The 18,757-nt window shown below is 31.7% G+C and overlaps 2 protein-coding genes across 2 annotated transcripts in view; both read right to left on the bottom strand.

Annotated features, from left to right (window-relative positions):
- LOC106111996 (organic cation transporter protein-like) overlaps window positions 1–784 on the bottom strand; it is a gene marked incomplete at its 3' end in the record, with an annotated part of 1,310 nt that extends 526 nt beyond the window's left edge. Inside the window, exons 1-2 of the mRNA XM_013294226.1 lie at window positions 780–784; window positions 46–473 (exon numbers count right to left, since the gene is read on the bottom strand). Of these exons, the coding sequence (XP_013149680.1) occupies window positions 46–473; window positions 780–784 (433 nt within the window). The remainder of the gene's footprint in view (window positions 1–45; window positions 474–779) is intronic.
- A 1,539-nt stretch (window positions 785–2,323) lies between these two features.
- LOC106112030 (organic cation transporter protein) lies at window positions 2,324–18,728 on the bottom strand. Its single transcript, XM_013294260.1, has 3 exons — window positions 18,560–18,728; window positions 7,442–7,553; window positions 2,324–4,974 (listed from the first exon to the last, which is right to left on the bottom strand). Exons 1-3 carry the CDS (start codon window positions 18,600–18,602, stop codon window positions 3,483–3,485), a joined length of 1,647 nt encoding a protein of 548 aa, XP_013149714.1. The 5' UTR covers window positions 18,603–18,728; the 3' UTR covers window positions 2,324–3,482.
- Between the last annotated feature and the right edge of the window lie 29 nt (window positions 18,729–18,757).

Genomic DNA, 18,757 nt, shown 5'->3' with positions numbered 1-18,757 from the left:
CTCCAACTATCTCCATAGTTAAAACAAAACCAGTGATATAAGCACCGGCAGAACCAAATATTGCGTAAAGGTATTGTGTAAGTAAGAACGACCAATATTCAGGTATAAACGCAGCTAATACACCGAAGATTAATTGTAGCACTCCCGACCAGCAGAATATTGTTTTTCTCCCATATTTATCCGCCATGCCTCCCAGCACAACAGCTCCGGTGAATACGCCCAACATGTAAACCATTTGCGTGATTGCACCCATCCATCGCTGGTCGCAAACGAAACTCCACTCGATAGCTCGCGACGACGTCCTATACCTTGTGTCGAAGACCCATTTGGAACATTTCTCCGTTTCGTTGTATTCATTGTAGAGATAGCAATTGTGTAATTTTCCTTCTAACGTCTTTGGAATTGCGGCCAGTACCTCCGTGGAGTTCCAAGCTGCCACTGTCTCGTTGGTGTCGACACCATCAATCCAGCACCTGAAAATGAAATCAAATTCATTACATTACGTTTCACTATTGCATTAGTAACATACGTAACATCAATTAAGATCTAACTATGATAGCTATTTACCATGCTAATCAACAACAGTTATCAATTCGACAAAACTACAAAATTAAAACAACAGCATTAAAGTAAGACCATAAAAGATTCACATTATGACACGAACGAAGCCCAGACATCGGTGTAAATTCCAGACATTTGATCCACTACGCATTGAAATTGTTATTGAATGTTTTGTCGATAATAGAATGGAAATAAAAATATTAAAAGCAATAAACTACTGCATTTGGAAGGTTATGCTAATCTTTTAATTGTGTCAAGAACTTTGTATTCAAATTGTAATTTGGCGTAACGCCAAACTAAATCCATAGGCTATTGAATTCGGTTTTTCCAATAAATATAATAAAATTCAATAAATACATTACAAAATATGTATGATTTCCAACTATAGTACCTAACCTAACTATAGTACTTTACGTAGTTTTAAATTTTAATACAAGGAAAACTATGTCTGGTCTCCGATAGCGCCACGTGTTATCCTTATAATTACGAATATAAACTAAGAAAAACTATCTTATTTTCCGAAGATGTAATGGTTTATTTAGTGGGGTTTAAAAGATGTATGTTATGGATTGCACTTTATCTGTGCAACCTATCAAAGCTTTTCCACGCTTATAAAAGAGATTTATTTAAAATAAACATACCAAGTCACGAAACCTTGCGGTTTGTGAATTGTTGCAACGTCTCCATTCAATAGTTAAATTAACCACTTCACTTTATTACTAATATGAAACTCAATAAGGAAAACGGATAAATGTAAATCTGTCAGAAATATAATCATCATAACTAAATCTTAGGAAATTTTATTCATTATCCGTTACCAAGAAAAGCGAATAACAATAGATGTTATTTATTAGAAGAGGTTATAAATAATACGAGCTCAATTTTTGAATATCATTTATTAAAATTTACTTTTAAACATTAGGATGAACCTGTAAATTAAGTCTACATTAAGATACAAAATTGTAACATTCATAATTCAAATAATATTAAAAATCTTTAAACGAATTAAGAAATAAACGGATAATAAAAGTATTGTGTTATTATTGCTGTAATATCTAAAAAAACTCATGAAAATAATATGTTACACATTAAAACTTAAAATTTAAGTGGAGTTTATTGAATTTATCAAAACTTTAGATAGATATTTTCCAAGCCATACACATCCCCAGAAATCCTCTGCACAGACGCTTGTATTAATATGTGTCTCGTATATTCATCTCTCATATATTCTCTTTAACAAAACAAAGACCACAATATGTACAGTCACGGAAATATGCAGTGGTCCACTTACAGAAAAATTGCCTTATTCCTTGCAGCGAGGCAAACTCCAACACTTCTATCGAATAATTAATTAGGTAGCAGTGATTTGCGGAAACGAAGGGATAATAATAAAAACCAATTAGCTGTATAATAACTATTGACCATTATTTTGTAGTGGACACATTTAAAAGCTACGTCTTCTATTGGTTATTGTTCTGCATAATCGTCTCCATGCGTGTAAATGTTCAAACGAATGTAGCTAATAACAATTAGGTATATTTAACATTTAGTATAAGTAAAGCATTTTAGGATCTATATCTAAATACAATCTACATATATGTAATTTAACATTGTGATGTTTCTGTTTAACTACTCTTAAAATAATAACCATAGACTAGTTATTAGGCAGTACCGACATTTACAAATGTGAACATTTTATTATGATTGACTGGATATAAGACATTATTTTGTTTTCGAATGAAATAAATGTACTTAAAAATCGACTTCATTAACAAAACAATTACAACTTATTTTATATTAAAGGATCTTCTATAATTTACTTAATAATTATAGCACTTTTTACTAAACATTACAAGATACATTAAATTCGGCTTGAAAAGTGAGGGAATGAATAATGACATTTTTATAAACATTCCTATAAACTTGCACCAGGAACTGTTGCATATTTTCTTTTTATTAACCTTCCAATCTGTTTAGTATGTCAGTAAAGTTCTTATTTATGTTGATGCCAATGATTTCAAATAATTACTTATAGAACTAGGATTATCCAGTCTAATTCGATTTTTACGTAAAACCTGACTAGATAACTTAACTACTATTATAACATTTAAACCAGCTCAATAAAATAAAAAAAAGCTGAACATTTTAATCTTATTTTAAGCTATACGTATAACATTAGTGACTTCAATACACACAGTCAATATAAAATTATTATTAAATCTATAACCGTTTTTCCACTGGTGAATCACTTGTACAGTCAGCTTTATAAATATCTACACAATTGCAAAGCTTCAGAAACTTTTATACGCCTATATTTTTTAATAAATCCGAATGCATGTATTCGTCTACATGGTACCGATCACTTTATACATAAATGTTTTTCAAACTAAGTGACAAAACAAGTTTCTAACTTTTTTAATTGTGTTCATATTAATGCAGCTGACTGTACACGTTTACTTCTTTTTCACGAGAATTATGGTAAGTTTATATTAGATAGATAGAAACAGTAGGCAAGATTGAGTACAAATTACTAGCAATATAAACAATAAAATTTAAACTCAGTTCGTCGCTATAGAGAATATTAGGAAATATTACTTATTTTTAAATATCGTGAAAGTATGAGCGTCATGTCTTTTTGGCATTCAAATACAATAATTACGTTTCAATAAATCTAAAACAATCATTTTTAAATTGAATAATTTACCCTGGTTGTATTCTTTATAACATATTTGATAACCAGTATCATAACATACAAGAATATTAAGTTAAAAAGTTAATCCTACATAAAAAATAACACTGTACAATTTTAGAGAGGCAACTTTTACTATTGTAATAATTTACCCTGATTATGATGTTCAAATAAATTCGTTTTTCTTGCAATAAATTACCAATAAAACGTTGCTGCTTATTTCAAAACCATCTTATTGCTTCTTTTCAGCATCCAACGGGACCATAGTTTCAGGTAAATCCAATGAAGAAGTACTCATTGTTTTACCACTGCAATTCGTAAAACATGTATCACCAACGCCAAACTTTTCCCCATCTTCAATTGACTGTGGAAGATTCCTGCCAATAGTTTCTGGTAAAAAGAATGTAGAAAAGCCGGAAAGTAAAGCCAGAAAACCAAAAATAACAGTTGGGATTTTGGGATTTAAGGTATCGAGCAAACTAATCAGAGGTGTTAAAGCACCTGACACACTGGCGCACATACTACCGAGACCGACACCAGAGCTTCGGACTACCGTCGGGAATAGTTCAGCTGAATATTTGTAAATGATAGAGTAAGAGCCAGAAATGAAGAGTTTACCGACCATCACGACTCCTGTCGCTGACGTAGAACCATGCGGTAAGGCAACGACAACTATACATGATATTCCACCTAACAACAACATCGCGCTTATCAGCGCTCGGTGCCCAACTCGGTCCAAATAATACATTATAATGACGTAACTCGGTAGCTCCACAACACCCATTAAGAACATAATAAAATAAGGATTACCGTTAAGTTTCCCTGTATTCAAAGATAAACCATAATAAACAACCGCATTAGCAAACCAGCAGCCGGAGATAATCAACGTCTTCATAAGCATATTCGGTGTCTTGAAAAGGTCAATCGTTCCAGCCGAATGCTCGTCTGTGTATTTTGCGCACGTCACTTTGCATTGAGACACCAGCGAAGGTGTATCTACTGTTTCATTAGATTTGTTCACTTTGAGAGCTTTTTCTATAATGGCAACTGATTCGCGTGCGCGACCCTGTGCCCAAAGCCACCTGGGAGATTCGTCCATTATTAGCCAATGGGGAAGTAGAATCACTGCGTGCAATGCATATAGAATTTGTAAATAGAATCTATTGTCCAAAAGATATCCCCAGGCGGCTAAAAGCATAATACCAATCGCGAACATGATTTGAAAAGTAACACCGCATATGGTGCGCCTTGTTGGTCCTACGAGTTCCATTGTGAGAACGAAGCCAGCGATGTACGAGCCGGAACCGAAGATGCCATAGAGAAAACGTACTACGATAAAAGTGTAGTATTCCGTAGTGAAGGCGACAGTGATACCGAATGCGAGTTGGAGGACCCCAGACAAAACAAAGATAGTTTTCCTACCGAGCTTGTCACACAAGCGACCGAGTACAACAGAACCGACGACAACTCCGAACATGTATGCAGTTTGTCCGGTCGCCCCCATCCATCGCCGGCTGCAGACAAAGTCCCACTCGATCCCGCGGGATGACGTATAGTACTTTGTATCATAAACCCAAGATTGGCATTCCTTTAAAGTTTTATTGACTCCGTATACATAGCATGATTCCAATTTTCCGTGTTCATTGATAGGAATTGCGTTTTGCACCAGGGTTGAATTCCACGGTTCCGTATAATTTATGCTGTCTATTCCCTCGAGGGCACATCTGAAAATGTTAAAACGAATATTAATTTTGAGTTACGTCATATGTATTAATTCAAACAAAACCTTGTGCAAATGAATGAATGCTTGTGCTTTTATAAGATTAAACATAAAATAAAGTAAATAGATACTAAAAAAGCAACACTAAATGTACGTTATATAGTCTAAAACAAATCTAATATGTCAAAATATAAATAAAACATGTATGTACTTTGACGCCACACGTCGAAGTTCGTCTTTACATGATATGAGAGTTTACATTGCTAAAACATTCGCATAAAACTAAATTTCTCTATCTCCCTTTAAAAACAATGTTTACAACTTGTTTTATGCAAGAGTATCGGCAGCGGAAACTGAATTTCTGATGCATAATTTAACACAATTTTGCATTCTGTAAGATTGGACATAGATTTTTTATAAAGTAAATAAAACGTGAATGACTTGTTTATTATATTATTATTACAAATAACATGCATATCGATATATAGCATGCAATGAATACATTATTAATGCGATAATCACATTTGTATGTAGGACATTGAAAACCTCGAAATATTTCATTTTACATTCCGTTATATTATTATAACGGATATATACTATTGTATTTAATCAATACAATAGTATATTGTGATACGGTTAAATAAATACAAAGCAACAATTTTACTTAAAATTTAAAATACGATAGGAAATATGATATTTCAAATTTTTCGTAGATGTAAAAAGTGAGTAACTCACCATCAGTTTACTGCAATCTAACTGTAAAACTGAAGGTGTGTTACTGTCTTAACGAACGGAGTAACATGATAAGTGAAAAGTCTGTATGAAAATGAAAAGTTTAGTGAAACGAGTTATGTGTATTAGCACAAATAAAGCATTACATACGTATACGTCCAGTAACATGTAATCAGATATTTTATAGCAATGTGTACTTACTTTCTATCACCCAATGTGTAAATAGCACAAACGTCACACGGTATTCGTTTACACAACGACCACCAAAGCCGATACCAAACAGAACCCTTTGTCCCGAAAAGCATTTGAAACTTTAAAACGTAAAAAATAGCAAGTAAACTCACTATTAGGTTTTACAAAAGTTACCTTTGGATAAAAGGTGCAAATTTAATACTTCACAAATAAAAGAGTAAAAGAAATTTATAGCGTGGGAAACAGCCTTAGAAATAACAGGTTGCTTCGTTAATTTCGTTATATCTTCTGCTTAGTTCAATTGAAAAGTCAATTATTTTTTTCTAACAGGTAATTAAATTGAAAACTGTTAACACTGACCTTAAGCAAAATATTGTCAAAACTAAAATATGAATTTATAAAGGCAAAATAGTGATTTAGATATTGTTAAAAGTGGACTTAAATTCCCTCTTATGCTAAATCTTGCTCTAAAATATTCAATTACTACTTGTAGATACATTACTTGTAGAATTTGTTTCAGGTAAAAATAATACTGTTAAAACCCTGATGATTATTTATTGCAATGTTTGTCAAAAACAGGTGATTTATTATGAAAACGATTAACGTACCCCGAAAGGAAATTTTGTTTGTTGGAAATTCTGGAATACATAAGTAGAAATTTTCAGGACGATCACATAATTCATGCACATGCAATGGAAGATTCATTTCTTAACTGTCAAATTTATTTACGGTTTACATTAAAAAAAAGTTTCTATGGATTAATAATAACAGGACAGGCGTATAAAGTAGTTTCCATAAGATAAAAGACATATAAAAACGGTATGCAATAACATAATCTACGATTGTAGTAATAGTAAAAAAATATTAAAACAGATTGTGTTCTAGAAAAGATACAGATTGAAATATAAAAAAAAGAATTTGAGAGTTACTCTAGAAGTTTACAGGAGAAAAGCATATTGCAATCATAAATAAAAGCGAAAGTACAAGTTTAAGATTACATAAAAGCGAAACCGCTCACCACATCTTTTGCCTGTTATAGTCGGTGTTCAGACCTAGTGTAGTAATATATTTTAATATTTTCATTATTCTGCCACCTTTTATAGTTAATAATACCTAAGTAAAGTACCTAGTATTACTTTATTACTAGTATCTCAACATGTTGACAAAGTGAATCAATTAAATTCTATAATAGTTAAGGCAAATATGTCAATTGCTGTATATTAAATAGTTACTTGAGTGGATTGAATTAAAATTAATGTATAAATCTTTGTAGTATTTACTGCCCGACTGGCAACATTATTTTAAATTGATAACTAGTCGAATATTGCTTGTATAGTGTTTAATTCACGTTTAAATTAATTAAGTAACGCCTTAATACATGTATAGACTGGGTTAACTATCGACTAGTTTCGATACCGCGAGATCGACGAATTAATATCAGTTCCATTACGGAAGGGTTCGAAATTAGTCGGTACTAACACTATGTCTAGTTTACTACTCGACACCGTTATTTTTTTTTAGTTATAAAATCTTGTCTATTAATTTACCTATGGTCAGGCACCGCGGCTACTGTGACAAGAGACAGCATGTGCATGCCGGCAGTCAGCGCCGCCAGAATATGAAGGATAAACTGGAAGCATTGGTACCGCCCGAAATCACCTGGAATTTAATGAAAAATCAATTAATATACGAAATCACCTCAAGTTAAAGAAAGTTGGAGTCCTTTAATATAGTTAACTTATAAGACCAAGTTAGGGTCTCTACCCTACACTCCTCCTCCTCTACCCTGACACTCTTGTCATAAGACTAACAATTATAAATTAGATTTTTTCATTCAAAATATTGTGAATCAAAAGAAATCAAAAGCAGATTACTGGTAATTTTGATCAGATAATTTTGTTATTTCAATCGATATAACCTTGGTAGTAATTATTTTACACAGTAAAAATTTCTACGTTAAAAGTAAATAGTTTTAATAGCATTACAATTATTTTTGTAAAGATTATTTTCTTCTATAATAATTCTTAGTATCAGTCAATGAATGAATTTTCGCACAGCTTAATTCATGGTAGATTACGAACATAAACATTTCGAGATAATTTATGCCACAGCATCTAGTGAACAAGGACGAATGTTGCGTCACATTGTATTGTTTAACAAGTTAAAGTATCTTCATACTTGGATATATTTTCTGACCTACTTTAATAAAGCGAATGTTACACGGTGAAACTATACATTGGTATTCTAATATGTCGAGCATGACAAATCGTGCAAGAGAAACAAAATTTACCTACAACTTGCCCCACCATTCACTTTCTTTTAGGCAGTGCGCGCTTTCTTAAAACGTATTGAATAATTTAAAGAGGCCTCTCGTTACTTTGGACAATTGTTATGCCGTGACTGTAACTCTGCCCGATCTATGCAGCATATAATTTCAGTTTATACTTAATTTTAGGTAGAGCTTGACGTTTCTATTCATAAGTAAAAAAAAACATAACTAACACAGATGATTTGTTGACGTAATTATACAGCCCAAAATTAGTATGTTGTAGTTAAGTACTATTTAATTTTACTTATATTTTCCATTTTATAAAACCTTATCTGTTAATTGAAAATACTTTATAACTAAATGTTTAAGAAGCTTTTATATGCTACGCTATGATTTTTAAAAATATTAATCGATATTTTAAAAACACGTTAACATAAAAACGGGTTTAGACATTCCACGCGTATAGAGAATTGCTTATTTTGTTACTTGCAAGCCATTTTAATGTATTTACACAATTATACTTGCTTATTTGCACCGTCTAATGTTATTAACATAAGATGTAACGTGAATTGAATAAAGCGATAGTCGACGCGACGTTGAACTTTGCTGACCTATGCTCTTTACTCGAGGTGACCGATTACAGATTAAACACGTTATTGATGCTTAACATTACATGTTTTATTGATCTACTTGCTTTCGCCCGCGACTTCGTCTGAATTAAAAAATATAAAACAAAGTAGCCTGTGATCTTTCAGACTATCTTCTACGTCTGTACGAAATTTCATCAAGATCCGTTCAGCCGTTCAGAGATCCATCAATCCAAACTTTTGCATCTATAATATTAGTAAGATGTGTTTCCACTTAATAAATCGTATGAAAATATTTTGCGTATCCTGTTATTCCCTTTGGATAGAAATAAATAATTTGTATATCTTTAAGTGTGGTTACGATGAAATTTTACTAACATATACATCGTATATTTAAATATTCCAGACTGTTTTATAACTTTGTCGGTATAGTCGTTCAAGTAAATTGAATTCGTTAAATTGCTGAATTAGTAGTGAAGGTTCTTGATAATTCATTTTGATTCTGTGACAAATAAGCAATTGATTTTATACGAAACTGGAACAGGCTGATAAGATCGTGTCAAAGAGAGAGTTAATTAGTGTGCGATACATACGTCAAACGACTTACTATTCTAAAGCAATATCTTCTTGTCAGTTCCAAATAAGTTATGTTGATATCTTTCTTAGAATTTATGTAACAAGCTAGCAACAGACGATTGTAATGAAACTAAAGTATTGTTATTACTGTTGTTACCTTTAATAAGTCAGTCTAATAGTAGGAATAAGGGGAATAAATGTGCTTTTGTATTGATGTACAAGAGGTAAATGAAAAAATAACATCTTTAGAAAAAAAATTAAAAACAGCAGTAGACATAAAACAAAGAAAATAAAGGCGAAATAATTAAATTCCAACTAATTTGTGTTTAAACTGTAAAACTAAACATTTAGTCAACGTTTTAATTACTCTGTCCATATATTGCGAAGGTTCTCATTGTTAACGTGTGAATATAAAGTTCTTACTTAGAAATGACTAAGTTCTCCGAATGCAATAAGCATAGTAATGTAATAAACGCAATGTCGCATGACTTTATAAACATCAAATTTAATACTTCGATAGACACGCATAGTCTTCCGCGTCTATAGAATTTAAAATTCAATCTGGAAGTGACCTCTATTTGTACATGACAGAATGATACATAATTTAAAATAAATAAGGTCAACATGTCTAGGCGTCCTTAAAGTTATCTTTATGGAAACCGTATTATTATCTGAAGTTAGAGAGTTTTTAAAAATATCCACATATTTAAAAATCGAATTGGATTATCAACATACGATAAATTTAGCGTTTTTTTATATAAAACTAGATTTAATTATTTTGTATTGTTAAAAGAAAAAAAACCTATTATTTTACTCCATAAAAGAATTTTAAAAGGAAAATGACAAGTTTTTATGAATATTGAAACTGAATATGGTACACATTTTTGATAACAGTCACATTTTTAATGCAAAGAGGATATTACGTGTACCTTTGTTTATATTCAGGTTCATTGTTAAAATTAACAAAAAGCAAAGCATATTTAGTTCCGATACACGCGCCAGAAACTAGTACAGGTATTAATTTTACACACTAAATAAATAATAAATGTTTGTGTGTAAATGTATACCTATTATTATATCCATTTTATGGTTAGAATGTCTGATATGTATTTGACATTATCCCTTGTCCAATTAAATTCTTGAAAAGTTGTTAGGTCTATAAAACTGTGTACGTAAAATATGTAAGTTACGAGCGCCTTGTGTAATGCCGTAATGTGGAAATCTTATGTCCTGCCATCAATTACAATCCTAAGTACAACACTCGGTCAACGAACAAATGTTTGACTTCAGTTTTTGGGAGTGTCGTGTACATAGTACTCCCTTCATATTCCTTGTAAGTGTATTTGACAACCGATAGAGCTTTGCCCACGTGAATAAACCATATAAAAATGAAATACTAGCAACGCATCCCGACTTCGCTCTGGCAGCAATAAAACAATTGTTAGAGAAAAATAACCCTTAAATAGACAATGTAATTTAATCAAGATCTATTTAAGTGATAAGAAATTTTTATACCTGTAAATTATAAAGAAGGAACTGCGGGTAAAATTTTCTGTGAAGAGTATAGATTAGGATATTGATAATATATTAGATATCACCTTAATAATGTTCATAAAATTAGTATTTCAACATGAAATCATACTACGGTAGCTACTCAAACAAAACTTTTAAATCGTCATTCTATTTTTATTGACACAGATGTTGACACCGATTACAATGTACCGAATCGCAGCGATATACAGAAATAAAACGATACGATAGCGTTGATAATTGGGTTAGATAAATAAGGTAAGCTAGAAACGAGGAACGGCGTTGAAGATTTTTCTTTTTATTACATAAATTTAAGCCAACTAAAACTATACAAATTCACACAACATTTTAAAAATCGCTCGACGATGCTGCCTTTTACGTAGGTTAGGTTAAAGGCACTCGTAAATATAAACATAAAAAGAAAAAATATATTTGATTTACTAACTCCTTGAGAACATCTTGAACGTATCGAGATTTTTATATCAAAGTGATAAATTGTTGAACAAACATTGTTATCATTGAGGTTACCTCAATCAATCAACAAAATACACAGTAATTTCACACGATCGCCGCTTTTATATTTATAGTGTTGCTATGCGCATATATATATACTATGCTTGTTATTTTACTGATTTTCTCAGTTTGTGGATTGTTGGAGCATTTTATTCCTATTTCTATCCCGTGCTTATTTGACGTCTGGCAAACATCTTGCCGTCTTGTGTGATTGACTATGGCCTAGTCACCCTTACTTAGGGTAGGCTCCGAGCCCCTCGGTGAGGGCGTATAGTGAGCTGGTGATGATGATGATGATGATGAAGATGTTTGCAAAATAAGTGTAAAGGTAAGGCGTTAAAATATACTCGTATAAAATTATATTATCGTAGGAGTGTTTCTACAGTAATACGATGGAGAAAACACGAAACATGTAGAGAATCTCTTTGTTATTCAATGTGTTCACACACGACGTTAGCCGTTCATTATCGAGAACCGTTAATGCGAAGATGTTTACGCGCCTGTCCACAAATAGCAACAGTATGCACTTAGTCAATAAAGACAAGGAATTAAACTTTACAAGTACAAATCAAGCTTAAACGAGTTTTAGATAGGACTTGCTACTACTAACTGTGGTACGCGGTTTTACTCGAAGCCCTAGACTTTAAAGAATAAAAGTTCTTTTAAACCGTCTAACCGCGGTGTTATTTTATCAGAAAGATAAAAATCTCTTTTTTTTAAGAGAATATAGGACTATCCCACCACTGGCTGATAGAGGCTCAGATAGCTAAAAAATGACGTCACTCAGATAAGGGAACAAAATCCGATATTTCCATCACATATTTTACACGTCGGATTGTTACTAGACAATTTACAATTTGGTAGGACAGGCCCTAAAAGTCAACAAAACTTTAGTAATGTGTGATACATAAATGTGATGCATATCTCGAATATCGTAAGCACACATGCAAGTAGTAATGTAAAGTTAAATGGCACATCATTTCCCTCAATCATCCACTTGAAGGAATTGTTAATAAACGTAGGCACAGTAGCCGAGTTTATATCCAGCTAAATAAGACGAATGAACTTGATATATTTCGCATACATTTTTCAACGAACGAAGCTACAAATAAATCTTCCATTAAGGTAATTAACTTTGTTCTATTGTGTACTTTAACGACTTCTACATTTGGATTAATGTTCAATAGCAAATGTAGAAAATCATATGCTCACATAACTACAAAGGGCTAGGCTGAGAATATATGTATGTTTCATGGCTTTGTACTTTTTTTGACCCTTTCTCTCAGAGCATTATTTTTCGAATTCACTCAACCCTTAATTTAATTAGAGTGAAAATACCGTGAAGAAACCGTGTTGTAAATGTTCCATTATTTATGTACAAAAGAATTATTCTTTGTTAAAAAAAATTGTGTTTATGTTTTAGTATATTAGTATAAAAGTATAGATGTACTGTCGCCTGTTAAAATTAAAAAAAGAAAAGGAAGCCATAATCTTAGCTTCAACCTTGACCGTCAGTCTATCGGCTAACCTCTATTCATTGCCATGATAAACATATTATGACTTTGATCTACAAAATCAGTTGTTTCAATAGATTTTTTTATCAAACATGTCAAGACCTTGTGCCCTTGTTGTTCTGTTTTTATTTCGTTGTATAAAGTAAACAAAGCTCGGATTAATTTCGACCTTGTAATATGAACGATCTTTGAAACCGCATCTATAAATAATCGGTGAATTAGTCATCGTAATTAAAACAATACAATGTCCTTAAGATATATTAAATTATACCTCAACAATATGTTAAGTTATAAATTCTGCTAAATATTACTTTTTTCGTATTTCAGCGTTAAAGAGTGGTAAAAAAAACTTCTTGGTAACACTAATAAAAACTGCTTGTAACTTTTTTTATATAGGTTTTAAAAATTAATATGTTTTTAAAAAATAAAACAATTATTATTCTTCAAGGTAGCATACTCGTATTGTAGTGATAACTTTGCCAACCTCCGGTCATAAGATGCAAAAGTTTTTGTTATTTTAGCTGTACTGAAAGTAACCAAATTAATCGTTGATTTACATAAAGTTAAAAGTACAAACACAATGTAATTCTAGTTCCAGTTTTTAACGTATTTAAGAATTATCTTGTTATTAGAATACCAAAGGCAATGTCGTTGAACGATAACGTGTACCTTATCAAGGATTTGTAAGTTAAATTGCGTTAAAAATACAGAAGATAAACTAGTTTTCACATAATTTTACATAATCTAAGTGAAATGAAACTAACTACATCGTAATATGAAAACATTTTGATTATTAAGTTTGGCGTATTTTTTTGGCATGGCGAAGTAACAAGTGAAGGTCCTATATCTATATTCTTTACCCAGAACTAGTATCTTATCAAAAACCTTCATAAACCGACCTTTCGTGTCAAAAATGAAAGTGACGTCCTCGACACAATTTTTGTTGAACAAACGCAGCATAATTTGTATAATATCAATAAAAAATAGATACGTTTATTACATTGGTCTTATCGCGTAAAGGTTTTTTTTTTTTAATAAAAACTCGTTATTTTGCCAACACAATTAATTTTGAATGTGATTGTCGTTTCACTTAATACTTCTATCACTGCTTCCAAAAGTTTCATAGTTTCCAAACTTGAACTGATCATATGTACATCTTAATAATTTATTTAAATCCCGCAATAAAAGATATGCGTTGTAATAAAGACAATGCCCCTGACATTGTTTCACGATTCAACCGTTAAATGCATCTCAGCATTGGATGCCAAAATCTATAAATGCAAAATACAATTTTGAAGGACAAACGATCGATTTGTTTTCCAAATGAAGATGAGATAAATGCTAAAATGAATGGCGTCAAACATTCTACCATTTAAAAAATAAGGGGATAATGTCATATAGCTAAAGATAATAAGCATCACAATTTAATGGTAAATTAGTTTTCATACTTCATGAAGAATTTTTTTTTTCAATCGAAGTAACTTGTCATCTACGCCTACCAATTGTCCGTACAAATTCTAAGTTAATAACCATACTAGGTAGTAAACTGAATATGAAAATCTATTTATGTTGTTACCAGGTGTATTCTGATAAAAAGTACCAATAATTTATGTGTCGGCGTAATGTTGAAGCATACTGATAAATCACGTTTTATGAAGTTTCTGATATGATAGCTGTACGTGATAAAAAAATATGTTGTTAACAGCAATAAGCTCCTTTACTCGATATAATGAATTGGATGCATTTGTTTTATTTTGAACTAGCTTTCGCCCGCGACTTGGTACGAATGTAAGTAAAAAAAACAATAGTGATTAGACTATGTGTTCTTCCAGACTATCGTCTACGTCTATGCCAAATTTCATCGAGATCCGTTCAGCCGTTAAGGCTATAAACTCTAACAAACATTCATCCATCCATCTAAACTTTCGCATTTATAATATTACTAAGAAGTATGATTTAACGTTTTACCTCCAAGACAAAAGACAAATGCTATGTATGTTAATACTATTGTAATAACTTGTTTTTTTTGCACTTTTAATTTCTAAAACACAAATTTATTTCCTGTTGGAATGTTTTGTAACAATACAAAGCAGTACCTAGAACTCTTTATAAATCAAGTTATCTTAATTACGCAAATACAATACCTAAGTAACAAGCTTATTATACTCTTTTTCTCTTGTAAGCAAGTTACAACACGCATGATATTTGATCGGACGTGATGTAATGCTAAATACTAAATTATCTGTAATGCTTAGATGTGCACAATGTTGTAGACCAAGTGAGCAAATATTTATCTGCATGTTACTGCATGTGGGCAACATATTTGATTACAAATAACTTCTCCCACTGTCATTTAGTCTTGCAAGTGTCCAATAAGCCTGCGGATCGTAAATATTATTAACTAGCTGTTCTCGTGCGGCTTCATCCGCATGAAATTATGAAAATTTCATTTTATTGTTTACATTTGTCAAATTATCAATAGCCAATGTCAAAATTACATGACACGAAAAATCTTGGTTTCTTGATGTTGGCAGCAACTTATGGTCTCTTTCCCACATTAGGGTTTTAATCCAAAAATTTACCCCTTAAGTTCAATTAGGTAAAAATATATAGCCTAGAACGTGACGTAAGTGTAGGGCTTTTTTAATTAAAAAAGAATTGTTCAAAAATATGCTGCGATTGTTGACATCTTAGGCAACAAAGAAGTGTGTGTTTACGCTTTATTATAATAGTATAGAAGTATAGATAAAATTTGTCTTAAAACAGTGAATGAAATACGTTAGCTCTTTTTAAATACATATAACTTTTGTTCGCGACTCCGTCTATGCGGACGAATTACGTACTAAGCCTATTTGGTCTACCAGACTATGTTCTACGTCTGTGCCAAAACTCATCAAGATCCGCTAAGTCGTTTCAGAGATATGTAGTATCGAACATACATCCATCCAAACTTTCGCATTTATGATATTAATATGTATGTTTATCTCTATTTAAATATACCCAATATTGACCTTGCAGTTTTATAAACAGCTAAATAGATTAAAACATGAAAAATGTTTTGCTTAGTCACATTCAACGTAGAAATATAATATGTGATTATATTATGTATTTCTAATTTGCTATGTAAATAAGCCGACTACTATGTAAATATTACCATTCGCCAAATGTGATTAGCGAACTAAATAAATATATTATGTCCTCAATTACTTTATTTTTTTGAAATTAATGTCAGTGGGTGTAGACGTCTTTATCTAACCTCTAGTTCATTTTATTCGTTTACTAAATGCAACAATGCATTGGCCATATTCCAAAAAAGTAACATTGAAAATCCTTCTCACGTTATTCAGGATTAGTTCATTGACTTTGCTAAATTATATGTTTCACGAAAATCTCCGAAAATGTCTTACGATCATCACAAAAATTATCACAATGACGTCAATTCGCTCGTATTTCAACAATGTATGCTTTCACGGTAAAAATGAACAGTGGAATAGTACCACATTCCTGATTACTGCGGGAGGTAGAAACAAAGATTGATGGTTATTATTATAACCTCTCGTCGAGTTTCATTATCATTAACAAATGATGTCCGAATCTTCACACTTGTTTTTTTCCTTAATGGAATCTTGACACCTTGATACACAAACCCTCTATCTAGTCTAGGTACTATAATATTCATTTAATTTAATTTGAAATTCCATTTGAAATTTAATAGTCACACTAGGCCTGACAATACACATCAAATTTTAATGATAAAACCCTTTCTGTCACTGGAAAAAACTATGAAAATACATTATCGACCTCACAGCCTTTAGACGTGATCAATCAATCGATAGTCATTAAATGCTTTATCACTACTTTAATACGATTTTGTATTCAAACGTTTGCATGTTGAACCGACGTCCTACATTTTGTGTCAGTAACCCTAACAGATATCGTCCGTGTCCCAATGTACTCGCAACAATAACTTCTACACGCAACTTATTAGTATTCACACAAAACGACTATAAAACAATATGAACGGAAACTTTTAGATCCAAGATGTTAATAGCAACGAGGTGATAAAAATTAACACGTACCAATATATTACTTCCCTCATTCCCTCACTAGTCGGGTAACCTCTACTGATTTGATTACCAGTTCCAGATAAGCCAGAAGCCATATAATTATGTTCTGTAACAAAACTACAATAATCACGTGTCGGTCTTTACTTAACAGGGCAATATTCTATGATGATATTGCGAAGAAATCGACGACCGTTTGGCGAAAACTCTTAACTTTTTTATGTGACTTGACGGATTAAATACAATTCATTAATTGCTTCACTAAAAAATCCTCCTGATAATAAAATTGAACTAAAAATTAGTTGGACCTTAATTTTTTATTAGTACAGGAATCAGTGCAATGAAATCGATATGGCATTTTAGTGTTTATAACGTAATGCCTTTTGTTGTCATTTGTAAACATATGAAAAACCTTTAAGTAAAAAACAGGTTATTCATTGAACAATAAGTAAAAAAATATTGTTGGTCACAGACAGCATTGTTACCATCATCAGACCAATTTTGTAACCTTGGATTTAACTAAGGGCTTTTCTACGTTCTATTATATGGCAATTAATATTTGAAAAGAAAATGGAAAATACATTTTAATTAATTTAAAAAAATGTTTTTACGTCGGGTACTTTGAAATATAACAGTGTTCATATTATCCAATGAATTTATTTGATAGTAAAAATTAACTCACAGGCATATTAAAAAAAATAATTGATATAAAAAATTAGATACTTTTTAACAGAATGTCGTAGAAAATAAAAAAAAATCATTTACAGAATTTTGATAGATAACTATAGTTAACCTTGAACCTAACTTCAAAGCTAACTTTTAATGATTATATAAATCATTTTTGATAAGTACATAGTTTATCAGCTTGTAAATATAGCACTGGGAACGATGACACAGAGTTAAAACAAACAGAAGTGGCAAGGGATCGTGTTCAAGTGGCGCGCGGGAACAATGTCAAAGTCTCTGGCAAATGTTCCAAAATGTCGAGAATTCGTACGTTGAATCAGGTTAAATCCATAAACTAGATAAATGTATCTCCGTCACTATAATAACTATTTAGATTGTCACAAGGTCGCTGTATCAACCGGTTATCAACCCTGAATATGAATATTGAACCAGAAAATGTACATTGTTATTTTAAAAGTAACTTTTAACCAGTAATAGGAAAAGATTCATAGATATACATAGTACTGAAAACTTTAAAAACTAATTGCGTGATAATTAAAATAATTAGTTACGTTTTAACAAAGTCAATAATGTTAATTAACACCTACTTTGCAATTGATTATTTTCTAAAAAATAATAGCGATATAAATTTTTGTTACAAATTAATTTATAAAATAAACCACGTGATTTTTTATACAAAATTGAACATACTTTCCTAATCAAATTTAGTAATAAATTTTAAAGTTAAACTTCGTATTCGAATTTACATGCAGATGTTTAAAGCGAACACAGCGACTAAGCCACAAGTGAGCAAAACCGGGACATTACTATTTACCACTTCATACGTGTAACGTCGGACGCATATGAAATGTAAAAGTGCCGCGACTACTTTTAAGAAACGTAAGTTCTGAATACCATATGTTAGCTATTCTGAATGATAACTCACCGAGTTTCCCCATCATCTCTTCTAAAGCGTGGTCCTTGTCCATTTTGGAGTTTGGTTATCCTATTCCTGTTTGAATATTCCTGGTTGTATCACAAACATTAACGGGTGACGGGTGGTCGGCGCGTGTGACACGCCAGGCGGGTATGCCGGCGAGCGAGCGAATGGTCGGTTATCGTTTGGCGCCGGCCGCAGCGTTCG

The sequence above is a fragment of the Papilio polytes genome, unplaced genomic scaffold, assembly GCF_000836215.1.
Source record: "Papilio polytes unplaced genomic scaffold, Ppol_1.0 DF824135.1, whole genome shotgun sequence".
In the NCBI taxonomy this organism is placed as follows: Eukaryota; Metazoa; Arthropoda; class Insecta; order Lepidoptera; family Papilionidae; genus Papilio; species Papilio polytes.
This window is presented reverse-complemented; position numbering and strand designations above follow the sequence as displayed.